The sequence below is a fragment of the Stegostoma tigrinum genome, chromosome 40 (assembly GCF_030684315.1).
Source record: "Stegostoma tigrinum isolate sSteTig4 chromosome 40, sSteTig4.hap1, whole genome shotgun sequence".
In the NCBI taxonomy this organism is placed as follows: Eukaryota; Metazoa; Chordata; class Chondrichthyes; order Orectolobiformes; family Stegostomatidae; genus Stegostoma; species Stegostoma tigrinum.
In genome coordinates this window covers 15,547,768-15,566,306 of record NC_081393.1, presented here as the reverse complement: position 1 = coordinate 15,566,306, position 18,539 = coordinate 15,547,768, and the positions used below count along the sequence as shown (strand labels likewise).

The window sequence follows — 18,539 nt, the reverse complement described above, 5'->3', positions numbered from 1 at the left end:
AGGGTTGGGGGGTTATTGGGGGGGTATAAGGGGAGTCTCTGAGGGGGTTTGGGGTTATTGAGGGGGGTACAAGGGGAGTCTCTGAGGGTTGGGGGGTTATTGGGGGGGTATAAGGGGAGTCTCTGAGTGGGTTTGGGGTTATTGAGGGGGGTACAAGGGGAGTCTCTGAGGGTTGGGGGGTTATTGAGGGGGGTACAAGGGGAGTCTCTGAGGGGGTTTGGGGTTATTGAGGGGGGTACAAGGGGAGTCTCTGAGGGGGTTGGGGGTTATTGAGGGGGGTACAAGGGGAGTCTCTGAGGGGGTTTGGGGGGTTATTGAGGGGGGTACAAGGGGAGTCTCTGAGGGGGTTGGGGGGTTATTGAGGGGGGTACAGGGGGAGTCTCTGAGGGGGTTGGGGGTTATTGAGGGGGGTACAAGGGGAGTCTCTGAGGGGGTTGGGGGTACAAGGGGAGTCTCTGAGGGAGTTGGGGGTTATTGAGGTGGATAGAGGGGAGTCACTGAGGGGGTCTGGGGGTTATTGAAGTGGTAGAGGGGAGTCACTGGGAGTCAGTAAGAGGCGGCTGGGAGAGAGGAAGGGAAACTGGGGGTGGAAATCTGAAAGGGTTAGTGAGGAGGTCAGGGATCGGTGAGGAGGAGGCAATCAGTGAGGGTTATTGGAGGAGAAGGGGATCGATGAGGGGAGGGTTCAGAACAGAAGACGAGATAGGTAGAGAGGGTTTAGGGACAGAGAGGGGGCTCAGTGAGGGAGAAGGGGTGAGAGGGCCATCTCATCAAGGGGCTGTAGAGTGAGGGACTGGTAAAGGGTGAAAGGTGTGGGGAAAGAGCAGTGAGCGAGGACGGCCCACGATTGAGAGGTCACTGAGATCACGTGTTGTGACTAATGGGGAGGAATTAGAGAGGAGGGACACTGGAGAAGGAAGGATCTAGTGAGAGGCAGGGTCAGTGAGGGGATGGTCTAGTCAGGAGCAGGACCAGTTGAGGAAGGGCAAGCAAGGTGATAGGAGTGGAGTGCAGTCATGTCGTTGCTCCTGCCCTTTGACAGCCTGGTCTGTACCCTGCTGGGCATCTCGCTGACAGTCTGGATCACTCTCCTGCTGGTCTTCATCATTGTTCCCGCTATCTTTGGCGTGTCCTTTGGCATCCGTAAGCTCTACATGAAAACCCTGCTGATAATCTTCGAGGTAGGTCAGGCTGGCATGGGTCATATTCCACCTGATGTGGAGGGACTGGAATTTTTGATCTGGTAATGCGATGCAAAATTCCCTGCATGTTTGTTTAACCTGTTCCCCCTGGGGAATTATTCCACTATTTTCATGGCTGCCCTTCATCTCTTTATTTCAAGAAATGCTTGAAATAGCTTTGTGACTCCCTGTATCAGGATTGGTAAGATTGAATTGTAGTTGGCGTCATGGGGCTGATGAGATGACCAGTGGTTTTTTGGCCTGTCTGCTATTTCTGTAATGGGGGTGCACAGGCTCCAGACCAGAGGCAGCCACCCAAAGCCTTCAATAAGAGATGGGAAGTTATCAAGAGTTTTGAGTACAGGCTCAATCTACAACCCACTGAACGTCTGTCCAAAAGACAGTTCCTCCACACCTGGGATCGACCGAGTGAACCTTGTCAGGACTGTCCAATGTCAGTCTATCTTTGCTCAGATAAGGTACCCACCTGTGTTCTGATTAGTGTCTTCTATTGTTTTAGCAAGATTTTCCTCTTTTTTACAGTCTATTCCCTTTGAAATAAATCCGTTTGCCTTTGCAGTTAACTGATGGACTTGGATGCTAGCATTTGAGATTTCTGCACAAAGTGCTGCAGTTTTACAGTCTTTCTCCCATTTTAATGAATATTCAGCTCCTCTAATCTTCCTGCCAAAGAGCATAACCTCACCTTTCCCCACACTGAATTTCGATCTGTAATGTTTTTTTCAAGTTGCTTAACCTATCCACGTCTCTCTGTAGGATCTTTGTGCCAGCCTCAGGAGGCAGTTTCCAAATCGAGAGATTTGTAAAATTAGAGCCAGGACACCTGAAACATTGTCATCTCCTTCCTTTAAAATTTGGGATGGAAACTACCTGGTCCTGGAGGGTTTTGACATTGTTGAATGTGAATATAGGGAGTTCTTGCGTCTGATGCAACATCAGTTCTCTTGGCAAGTCAGGCGCACAATTCTTGTTTTGCACTGTTAATGCTGGTGCAGTGTAATTCCTGGATTCAACATCTCTGCTATTTCCTGACTTCCATTGACACCCCACATTGTCCTGACCCCATTCATTCTCTGAACGGGACCAGTTTTATATGGTTTGGTGCACCCCTTGTATACATCTGTTCACACACTCTCCTTGCTGCTGGTTGTCTCTCTTGCTATCCTTTGCTGTTTTCTCTCTCTCTCTTTGCCACTTGTCAGGTACTGGGCTCATTCAACACTTATTGCCTGCCTCTCCCTTCAGTTTTAACCTTGGTCTTTTGCGGTTTGGGATGTGCATGGCTGATTCATTTCAGCCCGTCAGAGTTGTGCTTACCTGGAATTGTAACTCATTTAGCAAGAACACTTCCAACTGATTTATTGCCATTTTACCCATGAACACATTTGTTGCGGTTCCTTTGGAACTCCTGAACGGGCAGGACATGATTTCAACTTCCTTTTGAAACAGAGTACAGCAGCTAAAACTGAGTGCTGCAGTCTATAATCAGTGTGTTGTGTTGCATCTGCAGGCCTTTTATGAACCCTATGCTGTTTACATACCTCTAGGTTGAGCTTCCTACTTAGCAATACTGGTGTGTCCTAGCCCCTGTCTCTTTACTCCTCCTTTTAACTTAGGGCCACTTTGCTGTCTTGTAAACGGACTCGAGTAGCAAATCTGCTAAGGGACCCTTGGAGGTGTAGCATGATTGCAACTAACATACAGTAGATTTGTGACTACAGTAACATGAAACAAGCTATAATCTAATCTCATTTCCAGTTTTTGTAAGAGCAAAGTGGCAATCTTTTAAGAATTATGTATCTGAACTGAGACATTAGATTACAGCTTTGAACAAGCTCCCTTTATTTACTTGCGGTACATTACAGTACATACTGTCTCAGTTACACTGAGTTGGGGACAGTTATTACTTACATGATGTTAATGGCTGTTCTTGTGTCTGACATTCCCTCCTTGGCTTGTGAGGTTCTTGTGGTGTTTGGGATTAGTTGGAAATTCTGTAACCCCGTGCTGGTGTGGCTTTGCATGATCACTAGGCCAGGATTTACGACATGTTCAAGTTCACAAGCTTCTGCTCGTTAAAATGAATGGGTGGAACTTGAGGACTGGTGAGCGCAGGTGGAGATCGTCCCAGGGCTTGTGAAAAACCTTCGATTGAATACCAACCTGGAGCAGTCCTTTGCCGTTTCAGGAGAGGCCAGAGATTGTTACAGGAAGGCCATCAGCTGTGCAGTGAGTTAGTGATGGAAGCTTTGGGAATGTTATCGTTGAAAATGGGTTTGACAGGAAAAGTGAAACAAAGGAAATAGCACACATGGTTTCAGGGAGAACAAATGCTCGACGCTGACAAGTTGCGCCCAGTGGTCTCTGTGCTCATTGTAATGTTCAGTAGCTCATGTGGCTTCTTGATGTTTCTGAATGTTACTCGAGGGCTGCCTCATTACTCTGTCTGATCTCCCTCCCTGCACAAGTATTATTTTTCAAATGTTCCAAGGAGAGAGCCAGGAGGGAAGTGGGGTTTGTTGGCTTCTCTGAGCTGCCTTCCACCTTATGAAAGTTATTCCTAAAACAAAAGGACATTCACATTTGGAGTGTGCAGTTCTGGTTGCTGCACTACAGGAACGATGTGGAGGCTTTGGAGAGGGTGCGGAAGAGGTTTACCAGGATGCTGAGCTACAAGGAGAGGTTGGATATCTTGGATTGTTTTCACTTAAGAGTCAGAGGCTGAGGATTGACCTGAGAGAAGTAAATAAAATTGAGAGGCAAAGAGTCACGGCGATGTATACCATGGAAACAGAACTTCCAGTCCACCTCGTCCATGCCGACCAGACGTCCGAAGGTAATCTAGTCCTATTTGTCAGTATGTGGCCCATATCCCTCTCAACGATTACCAATCATGTACCCATCCAGATGCTTTTAAAATGGTGCAATAGTACCAGCCTCCTCCACCACCTCTGGCAGGTCGTTCCATAAATGCACTACCCTCTGCGTGAAAATGTTGCCCCTTAGGTTCCTTTGAAATCCTTCTTCTCTCACATAAACCTATGCCCTTTGGCTTTGGACTTCTCTACCCTGGGGGTAAAAGACTTTGTTTATTCACCCTTCTTCAAGCCCCTCATAATTTTATAAACCTGTGAAATGTTACCCCTCAGCCTTTGACGGTGCAGGGAAAGTAGCCCCAGCCTGTTCACCCTGTTCTCATAGCTGAGATCCTCCAACTCTGGCAACATCCTTGTAAATCTTTTCTGAACCTTTTCAAGTTTCGTAACATCCTTCCCATAGTAGGGAGACCAGAATTCAAGGCTGTACTGCAAAAGTGGCGGAACTAATGTTCACAACATGACCTCCGAACTCCTATATTCCATACTCTGACAAACACCGCTTTCGTTATCCTGTCCACCTGCAACTTCACTTTAAAGGAACTATGAACCTGTACCACAAGGTCTTTTTTGTTTGCATTCATAGGGTGGATAGTCAGAGTTCCTTTCCCTGGGTGGAAATGTCAAATACCAGGGGGCAGTGGTTTCAGGTGAGAGGGGGAGAGCTGGAAGGTCTTGTGTGAAACAAGCTTTTTTTCAGATAGAGGGTGGTAGGTGCCTGGAGCAGGCTGCCAGGGAAGGTGGTAGAAGCAGATACAATGGCAATGTTTAAGAGGCATTTAGACAGACGTGAAAAGATAGGGAATAGAGGGATACTGACCACGTGCAGGCAGATGGGATTAGTTTAGAATGACATCATGGCAGGCTGAAGGGTCTCTCCCTGTCCATTCCTCCTGCCTGATGTCCCCTTTCATTCTCGAGTTCTTTGTTTATGGGCTTTGGGAATGAGCAGCAAGTGGTGGGGTTTTAGACTGGAATGAACTAACCTTCTCAGGAAGCAGATCATTGTCAAAGCTCTCCAGTTCAGTGCAGAAGCACAAAGGCTCGTTTGATGAGACTGGTGTTGTATTTGCTGATGATGACTGCCAACAGGATCTGTGTGTGACAGGTGACACCTGTTTGGTAACTGAGCCCGGCTTGCGATGGTGAAGGCATTTCTGCAGTGGGAAGGAGGCAAGCGTAACAGGAACCAGCGGAATGCCTGTGCCGCCACAGAAGTAAACCCAAAGGTCACTTCAAATTTTGAACAAGTCCAGATGATTAGTGTGTGTAGTTGGAACAATTGTGTACGGAGGAGAATAGTCTAAGTCATACAGCGCAGAAACAAACCCTTCAGTCCATCTTGACCATTGCCAACCAGATATCCCAATCTGATCTAGTCCCATTTGCCAGCATTTGGTACCTCTAAACCCTTCCTATTCGTATACCCATCCAGATGCCTTTTAATTGTTGTTATTGTAACAGCTTTCGCCCCTTCCTCCGGCAGCTAATTCCATACACGCACCATCCTCCTGCATGAAACAGTTGCCTCTCAGGTCTATTTTAAATCTTTCCCCTCTCACCTAAACCTATGCCCTTTAATTTTGGACTTTGCTACCCTGGGGAAAAAGACATTGGCTATCCACACTGTCCAGGCGCTTCAGATTTTATAAGCCTCTATAAGGTCACTGCTCAGCCGCTGACACTGCAAAGCATGTACGTCCAGTTCCTGCACAACAAGTGCAGGATGAGGGAGAAGTTGGACAGTGAGTCATGTCAGGGCACTGCAAGCATGTATCTTAAAAGTCAGTGTGGAATTTGAACCTAGACTGTGAACAGCAGGAGTGACCCAAACACTACCAAAATTGCTGCTACAAACGTTGGAGAGAAGCTGAGGAAATGTGCTGTGAAAATATGTTGTGTTACACTGCTGGTTCATTCAAAACACATTGTTCAAACTGCCTCACAGGTCTTCAGAGCACTCTGGTGCATAACTAGACATTAGCCATGACAAAATATACCCACTCCAAACATCATTGTCATTGCTCAGGTCTTGGGTTCATGTTTACTCAACAGAAATCCAGGGAGTGAAATCTCTGATGTTTAGAAGAATGAGATTTGAGCCCTGCCAATGGATGGAAGAGTTGTCAGTCTGCTGAAGATTGTGGAGGCTACTGAGTGTGGTCAAGGTGGAAGTTCACAGATCTTTGTCTCCATATCCTTTCCAACCCAATGCAGGAATGTGGAATTCTGCTAAGGCTCAGCCAGTAACATCTTAATAAGCTTTGAGAGAGTGCGAGGCCTGCTCCTGCTCTTAGTTTTTACGTTGTAGTGAATTTAGTGCGGAGCCCTGACCTGGCCAGTTCTGAATGGGAACCCAGACTCACCAGTGCTTCCAGCCCCAGCACTGCGTCCATTTTGAACGGGCACTTCACCTGTCATGTGCGTGACACCTAAGGAAGAATCTGTCCATGGTGAAGAGGGGTTTGCTCAGCCTATTGAGAAATTAGACTGCAATATCTGAAGAATCCAACCAACCACACATTAGTTAACACTCCAGGGGGCTTGCAGTCACCAGCTCTCTGTGACTAACTTTTTATACAGTACTGAGGAAGTGTTGTGCTGTCGCAGGGCCAGTGGCTCTCTGTGACTAACTACTGTGACAGTATTGGAGGAGCACTTCGTTGTCAGAGGATGAAACTATATCATTCGAATACAAAGGCTTCTTCAGTGTCTGGAAGTTGCACTTTCTGGCCTGATTGTCCCCTCATTTCTCACATATGGCTATGAAGTGTTCACCAGGTTGTGCCTACCCATTTTAGAAATGGTAGGAAGCTTGGAAGAGTTGGCAGAATTGCCTGTTCCTGAAGGGTGGTGTTGGTGCATGAGCAAGAGATGGACTTCAACTCAAAGGAGAAAGACTTGCAATCAGCTTGGGTAGAGAATAGACATTAGAAATGGAAGCTTTCTGAGGGAGATGTTTATAGGTGTGCTACCAAATGAAGGAAATGCGGCATGCAAGAAAATCATGGCCATCTTTTAATCTAGTTGTGGACTGAGTGAATGAGTGTGTGATCAGAACTGTTTCTTCAAAAAGTATGTTCCAGCGCTGGCTATTTCTAAGCTGGCAATGAGTAATGAGACAAGATCAATCAACCACTCTGAGGTAAAGGAGTGTCTCATGACAGTAATTATAACTTGACAGACCTACACTCTCACCTTCAAACTGAACATAAGATGCTGAGAAGTGTGGTCAGCTCGATAACGCAGAGGGAGCCGAAGTGAATGGGAAACTGTGGCTAAAAGGGAGGACGGTCGAGACGCACTATCAGTCTTTTCAGGATATAGAACATAGAACATAGAACAGTACAGCACAGAACAGGCCCTTCAGCCCACAATGTTGTGCCGACCATTGATCCTCATGTATGCACCCTCAAATTTCTGTGACCATATGCATGTCCAGCAGTCTCTTAAATGACCCCAATGACCTTGCTTCCACAACTGCTGCTGGCAACGCATTCCATGCTCTCACAACTCTCTGCGTAAAGAACCTGCCTCTGACATCCCCTCTATACTTTCCACCAACCAGCTTAAAACTATGACCCCTCGTGCTAGCCATTTCTGCCCTGGGAAATAGTCTCTGGCTATCAACTCTATCCATGCCTCTCATTATCTTGTATACCTCAATTAGGTCACCTCTCCTCCTCCTTTTCTCCAATGAAAAGAGACCGAGCTCAGTCAACCTCTCTTCATAAGATAAGCCCTCCAGTCCAGGCAGCATCCTGGTAAACCTCCTCTGAACCCTCTCCAAAGCATCCACATCTTTCCTATAATAGGGCGCCCAGAACTGGACGCAGTATTCCAAGTGCGGTCTAACCAAAGTTTTATAGAGCTGCAACAAGATCTCACGACTCTTAAACTCAATCCCCCTGTTAATGAAAGCCAAAACACCATATGCTTTCTTAACAACCCTGTCCACTTGGGTGGCCATTTTAAGGGATCTATGTATCTGCACACCAAGATCCCTCTGTTCCTCCACGCTGCCAAGAATCCTATCCTTAATCCTGTACTCAGCTTTCAAATTCGACCTTCCAAAATGCATCACCTCGCATTTATCCAGGTTGAACTCCATCTGCCACCTCTCAGCCCATCTCTGCATCCTGTCAATGTCCCGCTGCAGCCTACAACAGCCCTCTACACTGTCAACGACACCTCCGACCTTTGTGTCGTCTGCAAACTTGCTGACCCATCCTTCAATTCCCTCGTCCAAGTCATTAATAAAAATTACAAACAGTAGAGGCCCAAGGACAGAGCCCTGTGGAACCCCACTCACCACTGACTTCCAGGCAGAATATTTTCCTTCTACTACCACTCGCTGTCTTCTGTTGGCCAGCCAATTCTGTATCCAAGCAGCTAAGTTCCCCTGTATCCCATTCCTCCTGACCTTCTGAATGAGCCTTCCATGGGGAACCTTATCAAATGCCTTATCAAATGCCTTACTGAAGTCCATATACACCACATCCACAGCTCTCTGCTGATTTACCCCACGGCTGAACAAGGAACATAAGGACATAATGGGGAAGAAACACGACAAATCTGCAAGATTAGGTCTGGAAGATTGGTCAGATTTTGAAGACCCAGCAAAAAAATGAATGAAAAGTCCCGGAAGTACACTGTAACATTGAGAGAAGATTGTTAGAGTTCCTGTAAATATATATGAAGGGAAAGAGGGACTCAAACCATTGCTAGTTCCTATGAAGTAAGAGCTTGGAGAATTGATTGTGAAAAATAAAAATACAAGATACAGGAGCAGAAAGAGACCATTCAGCTCCATTGAGCCTGCTCTGCCTTTCAGTGGCTGATCTGATAATCGTCAACTCCACTTTCTTGCCTTTTCTCCACGACCCCGGATACTCTTCCTGATTACAGAACTGTCAATGTCAATCTTGAATATGCTTAATGACCCAGCCTCATCTGTCCTCTGAGTTCAAGAATTTCACAAATCCACTCTCCTCTGAGAAGTTCCTCCTCGTGTCTCCTCTTAAGTGGGCAATGGTAGGTGCTTTGAACAGATCTTTTGTGGCGTTTTCACTGTTAAAGATTGAGAAAACTTTCCAAAGGTGCTTGAAGAGCAAGAAATGAATAGGTGGGCTGATCTTGAAGCGCTTAGCAATGAAGAGATGCTGTGAAAGCTATTAGAGCTGAAGGTTTGGCAAATCTGTCGGACACAATGTGCTGCATCCTTTGTTCTTAAAATAGTGGCTGCAGAGTTAGCAGTTATAGTGACCATAATCTTGCAAAATTCTTCATATTCTCTGACCTTCTTGCCTTTAGTTCGGTTCTAAATGACGCTGATCCCTTCTGAAAGAAGTCACCTTTGTAGAACTAAAAACTAAAACCCATTTCCCTTTATTTAACTTTCTACCTAACACATTTTAGCCTTTGTCAAAGTAGGTCCAGCTATAAACTTTCAGGTTGAGCACTCAGTCAATCAGTTTATTTAGTTCTGAACATTGCCTTTACAGTGACAGTAGTAGCCAGACATGAAAGTTTTGAATAAAGACAAGATTTGAATGTTTGGGATGCCAAGGGGAAGGGAGTAAAGGTATCATTTCTACCTGTGGTACAAGATCAAGGAGCTAGCTGCATTCTCTATCCGTGGAGAAAATGCCCTTAAATTGTTCTTGGAGTTTGACCTGGATGTTGGCGAGTGAATTGAATTGATGTGTTTTATGTTTATTTTACCTTTTTGACGTCCTTTGCTGGTTTGAGTGTAATTTTTCTTAGTGTTGGGATTTGCCAGTTTCCGAAGGGATAGTACACGCTGAGAGAAAAATTTTGTAGTGCTGTGGGTGGTGGGGAAGGGGAGGTGGGTGTTGGTGGTGAGAACAAGTAATTTTGCTGAATTGCAGAGCTCTTTGACAGAGCTAGTATCAGTATAATGGGGCGATTTACTCCGCTTCTGTGCTGGATCATTATCCACACCCAGTTTTAAGCGTTCCCAAATCTGGTGGAGTAAAGTCAAGGCAGTTTTCCATAATGTTCATGAGAAACTGGCCTGAACAAAGATGTCCTGAGGGTGTTTACACTTTTTCATTCCCATGCTTCTATCCTGATCCTGGGGGCACTGTCTCTGTCCACTAAATTGGGTCTTGGTTGTCCACAGAGATCCAGATGCAGCAGCGGTATATGATCCTTTGCAAATTTTGGGCATGGTGAATGTTGTTCGCATTTTTTAAACCCATCTTGGTGCAATGTTTTACAAGAACATAAATGGTCTGATACGGTTCCTGTGGAGTTGTGGATTTAAAATTCAGTGCCAGTATCCTGCGATGAATGTTTCCTGTAGATTGTTGGACCTGTGTGATTGGATCTGGGAGTGAGCAACGAGACCGCAAGGCTGCGTCGCAGGGTATAGGTTTTGCATGTGGCTGGGCTATCAGTGTTTCATCACGCCACACTTGTGCAAATTTGTTCAGCCTTGCACAATCATTTGTGCAGAGGGACGGCAAACGGAGTGTGCAACAGTTGGCTAAAGGATGAAATGTAATCAAGAGCATGAGGAAGGTACCCACATTAAAACCAAGGTTAAATGTCCATCCAGGGGTTGCATCTGTCCCCCAAGTTGGTGTAATGTTTCTCAGTTTGTGAGCAAACTCTTACCTAAACTCTCTTTCTAACTATGGCTGACCAATATTGATTGGATTTTGAACTTGAATGTTGGAGCCTACTGAGATCTAATCTTTCCTCTTGGCGTATCATTTGAAATCAGTGCTTACTTTGAATGTTACACCCAGCCTGCATTTCAAGCCCAATTCTTTTGTAGTTGATCTGCCAGTGGTCATAGCTGATGAGCCAAGTGGTCCAATACATTCAGACTGAGAAGTCTCCAGTTTGTTTGCAAGTGAGACAATAATTTGGGCATAGAAGCCTTCCTTTCAAGTCAAAGGACTATCTTGCTCCCATATATTTCCCTAACGGTTTCTGAGAAGCATCAGTGTCTGGATGCTAAACGAGGCAGAATTGAATTTGTCCTTGATGTCCTTTCTGTCTCAATGCTGTAGCTAAACAGTCTCTCAGATTGATTCATTTGGCAAAGGATGGTGTGTTTATGCAACTTGCTGGAAGCCTGCACCTTCAGGGCCAGCTGTTTTTTGAGGTGGTGAGGTTTTCCAAATAACTGAGATTTAGGGCATGGGGTCACCAAGGTCCAGTTTGAGATGTCATTGGACAGCAGAAAGTGTGACTGGCTTCTGCCTTCGTCATCTGGGATGTACTTAGGGTCCTGACGCGGACCACTCAAGTCTGGACCAGCAAACTTCCTGTCATCATTGATTTTAGTATCGCACCATATAAAAAGGATTTTGAGCTTACTGCTCTTAGCTGAAAGATTGAGGTTTTAAGGTACAGCAGGGCAGCAGTGGTGGTTCCTCTGAATGTTAAAGGGGAATTGGCTGGGCTTTCTTTTGTTGGAGATGGCCATTACGTGGTACTCATGTTATCCGTCACTTTGCAGCCCAAACCTGTACAACTCACCAGACCTTGCTGAAGGCTGGTTCACTTGCTGTCCTCAGGTCCCGAATACACTGAGCAACAGCAGAACGTGTTACACAGGTACTGACCACCTGTCTACACTGTGACTAATACACGAGTTTCTACTTGTAAGCCCAGTTGAATGTGCTTGCTTGATTGATTGTTGTCATATGTACCGAGATGCATTGAAAAGTGTTATTTTGTGTGCTATACAGGCAGATCGTACCATATAAAGCACATCAGGGTAGCAAAACAGTGCAGAATTCAGTGTTACTGCCACACAGGATGTGCAGAGGGAGAGAGATCAGAATTAATATTGGGGAGGTCCATTCAAAAATCTGGAAACGGGGAAGAACCTCCCCTTGAATCTATTCATACGTGTGTTCAAACTTCTGGATTTTATGCCTGACGGAAGAGGATGATAGATGGGGTGGGAGGGGTCTTTAATTATGCTGGTTGCATTTCCAAGGCAGCAGGAAGTATAGATGGAGTAATTGGACGAGAGGCTGGTTTGGGTGATGGTCTGGACTGTGTTCACAACGCTGTGTAGGTTCTTGAGGGTTGGGAAGAGCAGTTGCCATACAGATGCGTACAGGTAGGATGCTTTCTGTGGAGCATCTTTACAAATTGGTAAGAGTCCTCGTGGACATGCCGAATTTTCCTCAGGCTCCTGAGGAAGTGTGGTCTTGTGCTTTCTTGACTACAAAGCGTAGAGCTGGATGAACACGGCAGGCCAAGCAGCATCTTAGGAGCACAGAAGTTTTCCCGCTCCTAAGATGCTGCTTGGCCTGCTGTGTTCATCCAGCTCCACACGTTTTTTATCTCGGATTCTCCAGCATCTGCAGTTCCCATTATCTCTGTGCTTGCTTGACTGTTGTGTTGACGTGGATGAACCAGGACAGGTTATTGATGGTCATCACTCCCAGGAAGTTGATGGTCTGGACCATCTCCACATCAGCACCACTGATGCAGACAGGAGCGTGGCCTCTTCTTACTGATGGTTCAGGAACTCAAGGATCCAGTTACAGAGGTCTTGAAGTTTGGAGATGAGTTTGTTTGCAAATATAATGTTGAAGGCAAAGCTGTAGTCAATAAGTAAGGAGCCTGATGTAGGTATCCTTGTTATCCAGATGTTCCAGAGGTGAGTTTTAGGGCAGGGAGATGGTACCTGCTCATGACCTGTTGCGCAGGGCAATTTCACATGGCCCATCTGCCTAACCTGCACATTTCCTGGAACGCTACAGGGCAATTTAGCTTGACTGATCCAAGTAACAACATCTTTGGATAAAAGTGTAATCTCATCAATCACAAAACACTCCATTGTAAACGGAAAAGAAACAAAACATCTTTTGTGTCATACCCAAAGTATCACACAAAGAGTATTCACACCAGAAACCCTGCATCTAACGCCTTGTTTGGTGTAAGCTGTTCGTGACTCCAGCTTTTAGATGGGATGTATAGACAGCTTCTTCCTGCAGCTATCATAGCCCTGAGCTCTAACACACTCAACCTCTAGTAACTTCTTTGGGGTTTTATCTCTGTACTTCTGGTTACGGAGCAGCACCAACCCTCAGTCTAAGGTAACTTTGTTCACTGTTTAACCTTCCCTTCTTCAGAGCACTTTGCTGCACCACCAGGGACTTCACTAGACTTCCACACTCAATGTCCAAAATTAAACTGGAAGCTTCTCTCTCTACTCAACCGTGCCCTTCTTAAGCTTAAAAATTCCCAGAAAGCTCAAGCAAACTTTGTGATCCCATTATTAACCGTACTGACTTGCAAAACAACACAAACAGAATTGGGTTCTGAGGAAGGGTCACCGGACCTAAATTTGCTGCCAGTAACGAGCTTTTCCAATAACTTTGTTTTTGAACAGAAGTCCATTGGTCGGGCACCAAATTCTGAAGCCTGAAAAAAAATCTTTTTGAAAGAAATCACTTTGGCCGGATAAATTAACTCATATATTGAAAATTCACTGGTTATTACTTACAATAAAACCTTTATAGGTGTAAATCCTACAGTTAACATGGCATTTTGTACTTCCAACACAGCTGCTGAAGTTTTGTTGGGATTATAATGCTGAATTAGTACTGTTTTGTTTGCCGTCTTAAATTTAATTTAGGGTAGTGCCGTGGTGCATTGCTGAATGAGTGCTGCATTTATGCTGGTACCAGACTTGGAATGAACAGTAAAATTAAGGCCTGTTGTTCCTGTTCAACTGGATGGTAAAGATCACACCAAATTGTTTGATGTGGAAATTCTCCTGAGTCCTGACCAACATTGCTTTCTCAACCTACACCGCGAAAAGCCGAAGATCTGGTCTTTTAAGTCTTTTAAGATTGTGGGAGCCAATAACATGCAAATGGCTTGAATCACAGACTGTCATTATCTCTGGAAGGTACAAAGAGTTAAGACATAGATGTGAATCTCATGGTCAATCAGAAATTGTCCATTTGTTCTAAATCCAAACTGTATTGTTCAATCTGGGGTTGTTACCATTCAGTGAGCCTTGTTGCTGTGCATGTGACAGGAACAATATTGATTCAGTACAGCAGACATTTGAACTGAGGCAGCAAATATCCAAGGCTGTATCCAAATAGCAAATATCCAAATATTCTGTGCCATCTGACACCAGCTGTTGGCTTCTAAATTTGTCTCTCCTGAGGGCACTTGTGCTATTTGCAAAATGGGTGGAGCAGGCAGCCTCTGAGCATGTGTTTCAGTGGTCTTGTTTACAGTCAACCTTTCTCAACCCGTTTCCAGAGTCCTTAATCCAACGTGGGATTTAATTAAGGTATCGATCACCAAATCTTCCAAGTACAGCTTAACCACTGCGTTGGTTCCAAGACGGTGCTTCTCCCTGCCATTACTAGCTTGTTTAATTCAAAGCTATGCAATGAGACTGGTGATCTGCCCTTTTGTAAAGTTGAAGAACGCAATAATGAAAAGATGTGATAGGTGCATTTCACAGGAAATTGACATGGACTGAGCTAGCTGTGTCCAACCTGGACTTGGTTAGTTGACCTGACTCAGGTCAGGAAGGTGTAATCAGCCTCACTTTGAGCTGTGAAGAGGTGGAGGGAGGAGGGAAGAGAGAAAGGAGGGGAATGTCTCAGTATTACCAATCCTGATAGTTATCAATGATTCTCACAGATGGCTCCTTGATTATAGGCCAAGAGCAGCGATGGTTCATCATTTTAAAGTGTGGGTGCCTTGATGTAGTTGTTCCCTTCAACGGCATCTCCACTTTTGGGATCTTGCTGTTGCTAGATATTGCTGCTTGCTTCCTTTGTTCAATGTTACAAACTAAGGTGGCACTTATGTTTGTGCTTGACCTTTTCAGTGGGCCACGCTGCGAATAGAAAGGGGAGCCCGTGAGAGGAAACAGCTGATCTACAAAACAAACTCGAATGGTAAGTGTCTTATGATGAGAATGCTGCCTTCCTTTGTCCTCTTCTGCTGGGGGCATGGGCATCAGCAGAATGGTGAACTCCCCAAATGTCTAATTGCCTGTAATTGAGGTGGCTCGTTGGGTCTTGGCAAGAGGCAGTAAGGAGTCAGCCACATTGCGATGGCTCTAGGGCCACATGTAGGGCCACGGAAGGCGGATTTCCTTCCCCGAGAACGGTAGTGAAGATGATGGTGATCCCAAGGAACCCAGTGTTGGCACTCGATTGCAGACAGTGTTCTGGAATTTCAGTTCCCCCAGCTGCCTTGGTGTGCTGTGTTCTCCAGAGTCTGGGTCTCAAGATCCCTCTCCAAAAATAGTGCCATACAATAGTACATGCACCATTCTCTGTGTGAAAAAGTCACGTATGAACATAGAACATAGAACAGTACAGCACAGAACAGGCCCTTCAGCCCACAATGTTGTGCCGACCATTGATCCTCATGTATGCACCCTCAAATTTCTGTGACCATATGCATGTCCAGCAGTCTCTTAAATGTCTCCAATGACCTCGCTTCCACAACTGCTGCTGGCAACGCATTCCATGCTCTCACAACTCTGTGTAAAGAACCCGCCTCTGACATCCCCTCTATACTTTCCTCCAACCAGCTTAAAACTATGACCCCTCGTGTTAGCCATTTCTGCCCTGGGAAATAGTCTCTGGCTATCAACTCTATCTATGCCTCTCATTATCTTGTATACCTCAATTAGGTCCCCTCTCCTCCTCCTTTTCTGCAATGAAAAAAGTCCGAGCTCACTCAACCTCTCTTCATAAGATAAGCCCTCCAGTCCAGTCAGCATCCTGGTAAACCTCCTCTGAACCTTCTCCAAAGCATCCACATCTTTCCTATAATAGGGCGACGAGAACTGGACGCAGTATTCCAAGTGCAGTCTAACCAAAGTTTTATAGAGCTGCAACAAGATCTCATGACTCTTGAACTCAATCCCCCTGCTAATGAAAGCCAAAACACCACATGCTTTCTTAACAACCCTGTCCACTTGGGTGGCCATTTTAAGGGATCTATGTATCTGCACACCAAGATCCCTCTGTTCCTCCACACTGCCAAGAATCCTATCCTTAATCCTGTACTCAGCTTTCAAATTTGACCTTCCAAAATGCATCACCTCGCATTTATCCAGGTTGAACTCCATCTGCCACCTCTCAGCCCATCTCTGCATCCTGTCAATGTCCCGCTGCAGCCTACAACAGCCCTCTATACTGTCAACGACACCTCCAACCTTCGTGTCGTCTGCAAACTTGCTGACCCATCCTTCAATCCCCTCATCCAAGTCATTAATAAAAATTACAAACAGTAGAGGCCCAAGGACAGAGCCCTGTGGAACACCACTCACCACTGACTTCCAGGCAGAATATTTTCCTTCTACTACCACTTGCTGTCTTCTGTTGGCCAGCCAATTCTGTATCTAGACAGCTAAGTTGCCCTGTATCCCATTCCTCCTGACCTTCTGAATGAACCTAACATGGCGAACCTTATCAAATGCCTTACTGAAGTCCATATACACCACATCCACAGCTCGACCCCCATCAACTTTTCTAGTCATATCCTCAAAGAACAAAGTATGGGACCCTTTTAAATCTTTCCCCTCTCACCTTAAACCTATGCCCTCTAGTTTTGGACGTCCCTACACTGGGGAAAAGACTTTGGCTATTCACCCTATCCATGCCTCCTCATGATTTTATTAACCTATGTGAGGTTACTCCTCAGCTCTGGCGCTCCAGAAAAAATAGCCCCTCCTACAGCTCAAACTCTCCATTCCTGGGAGCGTCCTTGTAAATCTTTTCTGCTCCTTTTCAAGTTTAATAACATCTTATAACAGGGAGACCAGAACTGAACGCAGTATTCCAAAAGTGGCCTCACCGATTGTTATGTACAGTTGCACCATGACCTCCCAACTTCTATACTCACTGCACTGAACTATGGATCTGCACTCCAAGGCCTCTTTGTTTGGCAGCACTACACAGTACCATACCATTGCTGGTAGTATGATGACTATCCTGTCTACCCGCAACACCACTTTGCAGGAACTATGTACCTATACCCTTCTTTGTCAGGATCCTACCATTAAGTGGATAAGTCCTGCTGTGCTTTGCCTTATCAAAAATTGCAACCGAGTAAGGGGAAAAAGTCATCGTTGTAAGGCATTGTATGACTTGGAGAAACAAGAAGGATTAGCAGCAGGAGCCAAATCCAAAAAAAAACCTGATGGCTGAATACTCTCGGTATTAATCAGTACTGTGCTGACCCCGTGTAGCGTGGGAAAAACCACAAGGCAGAGCGAGGGGGAAAGAAAGAAGGCTCACTCTTTGGAAAAATGTTTTTCTTTTTGACTTTTGTTTTCATTCAGGATAGTCAGCATTCCGAGTATGCCAGGTCTTCTATGTCACCTTATCTTTTCTGCACTTTGCCAGCAGGGAGGTGGAGATGACAGTGGACTGAGTGTAATATCTCTGTATTTACTGTCCAGGTATCATCATGAAGGAGCCCACTTCCCTGGAGGAGGAGATCAAGCAGATAAGGCAGAATGGAGACGGCACAGCCCCGGACAGCCGGGAGTTTGAAATGTCTGATATCTTCTACTTCTGCAGGAAGGGGGTCGAGACCATCGTGGACGATGAAGTGACAAAGCGATTCTCGGCCGAGGAGTTGGAATCTTGGAATTTAATGACGAGGACGAATAACAATTTTCATTACATCAGCCTTCGCCTGACCATCCTCTGGGGGCTGGGTGTCTTTGTGCGGTACTGTTTTCTCCTCCCACTGAGGTATGCATCTGAGTTGGCACGTGCTGGGACTGGTGAGGGTCAGCGCTCTCCCCTCGTTGTTCCTGCTTTTTGCATGCTTGGGTTCCATTGTAAGCTGTTCTGGAATTTGTTTCTGCTTGGGCAAAATTTTGGTGAGAGTGCTGGTGGCTGTGCTGTCATTGCCCAGTTAAGTGAGAATCTCGGGACCTGAAAAGGCTGCTGAAACACTGGACGTGGATTGAGCCAGTGCTCACGGTTAGGTTGACAAACATTCTGCACTGCAGCATCCAGCTGATCCCATGGGCCAGTGTTTCAGCAGAGGACAAAAGCAATGGTAGATCCTGAACCATCTAGTGCAGTGCTCCCAAATTGCTTCCAGTGTGAGTCCAAATTAAGGGCTCTGTCTTTGTATGATGGCACAGTGAAAATCCGATGTCTCCGGGAGTTGGTAGTGGACCGGTTGAGTGAGGAGTTTTTGCCTTGTGGGAGAGAGCTTTACTTTGTGAGCAGGAGTTGAGTTGCTTGAGCTGCCAGTGACCAACAGCGTGGGGAGCCCTGGTCGTGTGCTTCCAGAAGAACCTTTGAGTTGCAGCACATTCAGATTTCCAGACCTACTTGTGAAAATCGACATTTGAAACATTTCCCAGAAATGGAGCAGAGCTCAGCACTTAATGTCCTGTACTTTATTGAATGAAAGAGAAAGCAAACAGTGGGATTGGGAAACCTAGCCTGATAGT

The 18,539-nt window shown here is 45.7% G+C and overlaps 1 protein-coding gene across 1 annotated transcript in view; it reads left to right on the top strand.

Annotated features, from left to right (window-relative positions):
- Positions 1-504: 504 nt before the first annotated feature.
- The window catches only part of gpat4 (glycerol-3-phosphate acyltransferase 4), a 36,524-nt gene continuing 18,489 nt past the window's right edge, over positions 505-18,539 (top strand). The window contains exons 1-3 of the mRNA XM_048522874.2: positions 505-1,181; positions 14,934-15,003; positions 17,526-17,823. Coding sequence (XP_048378831.1) covers positions 1,017-1,181; positions 14,934-15,003; positions 17,526-17,823 — 533 coding nt within the window. The 5' untranslated portion in view covers positions 505-1,016. The remainder of the gene's footprint in view (positions 1,182-14,933; positions 15,004-17,525; positions 17,824-18,539) is intronic.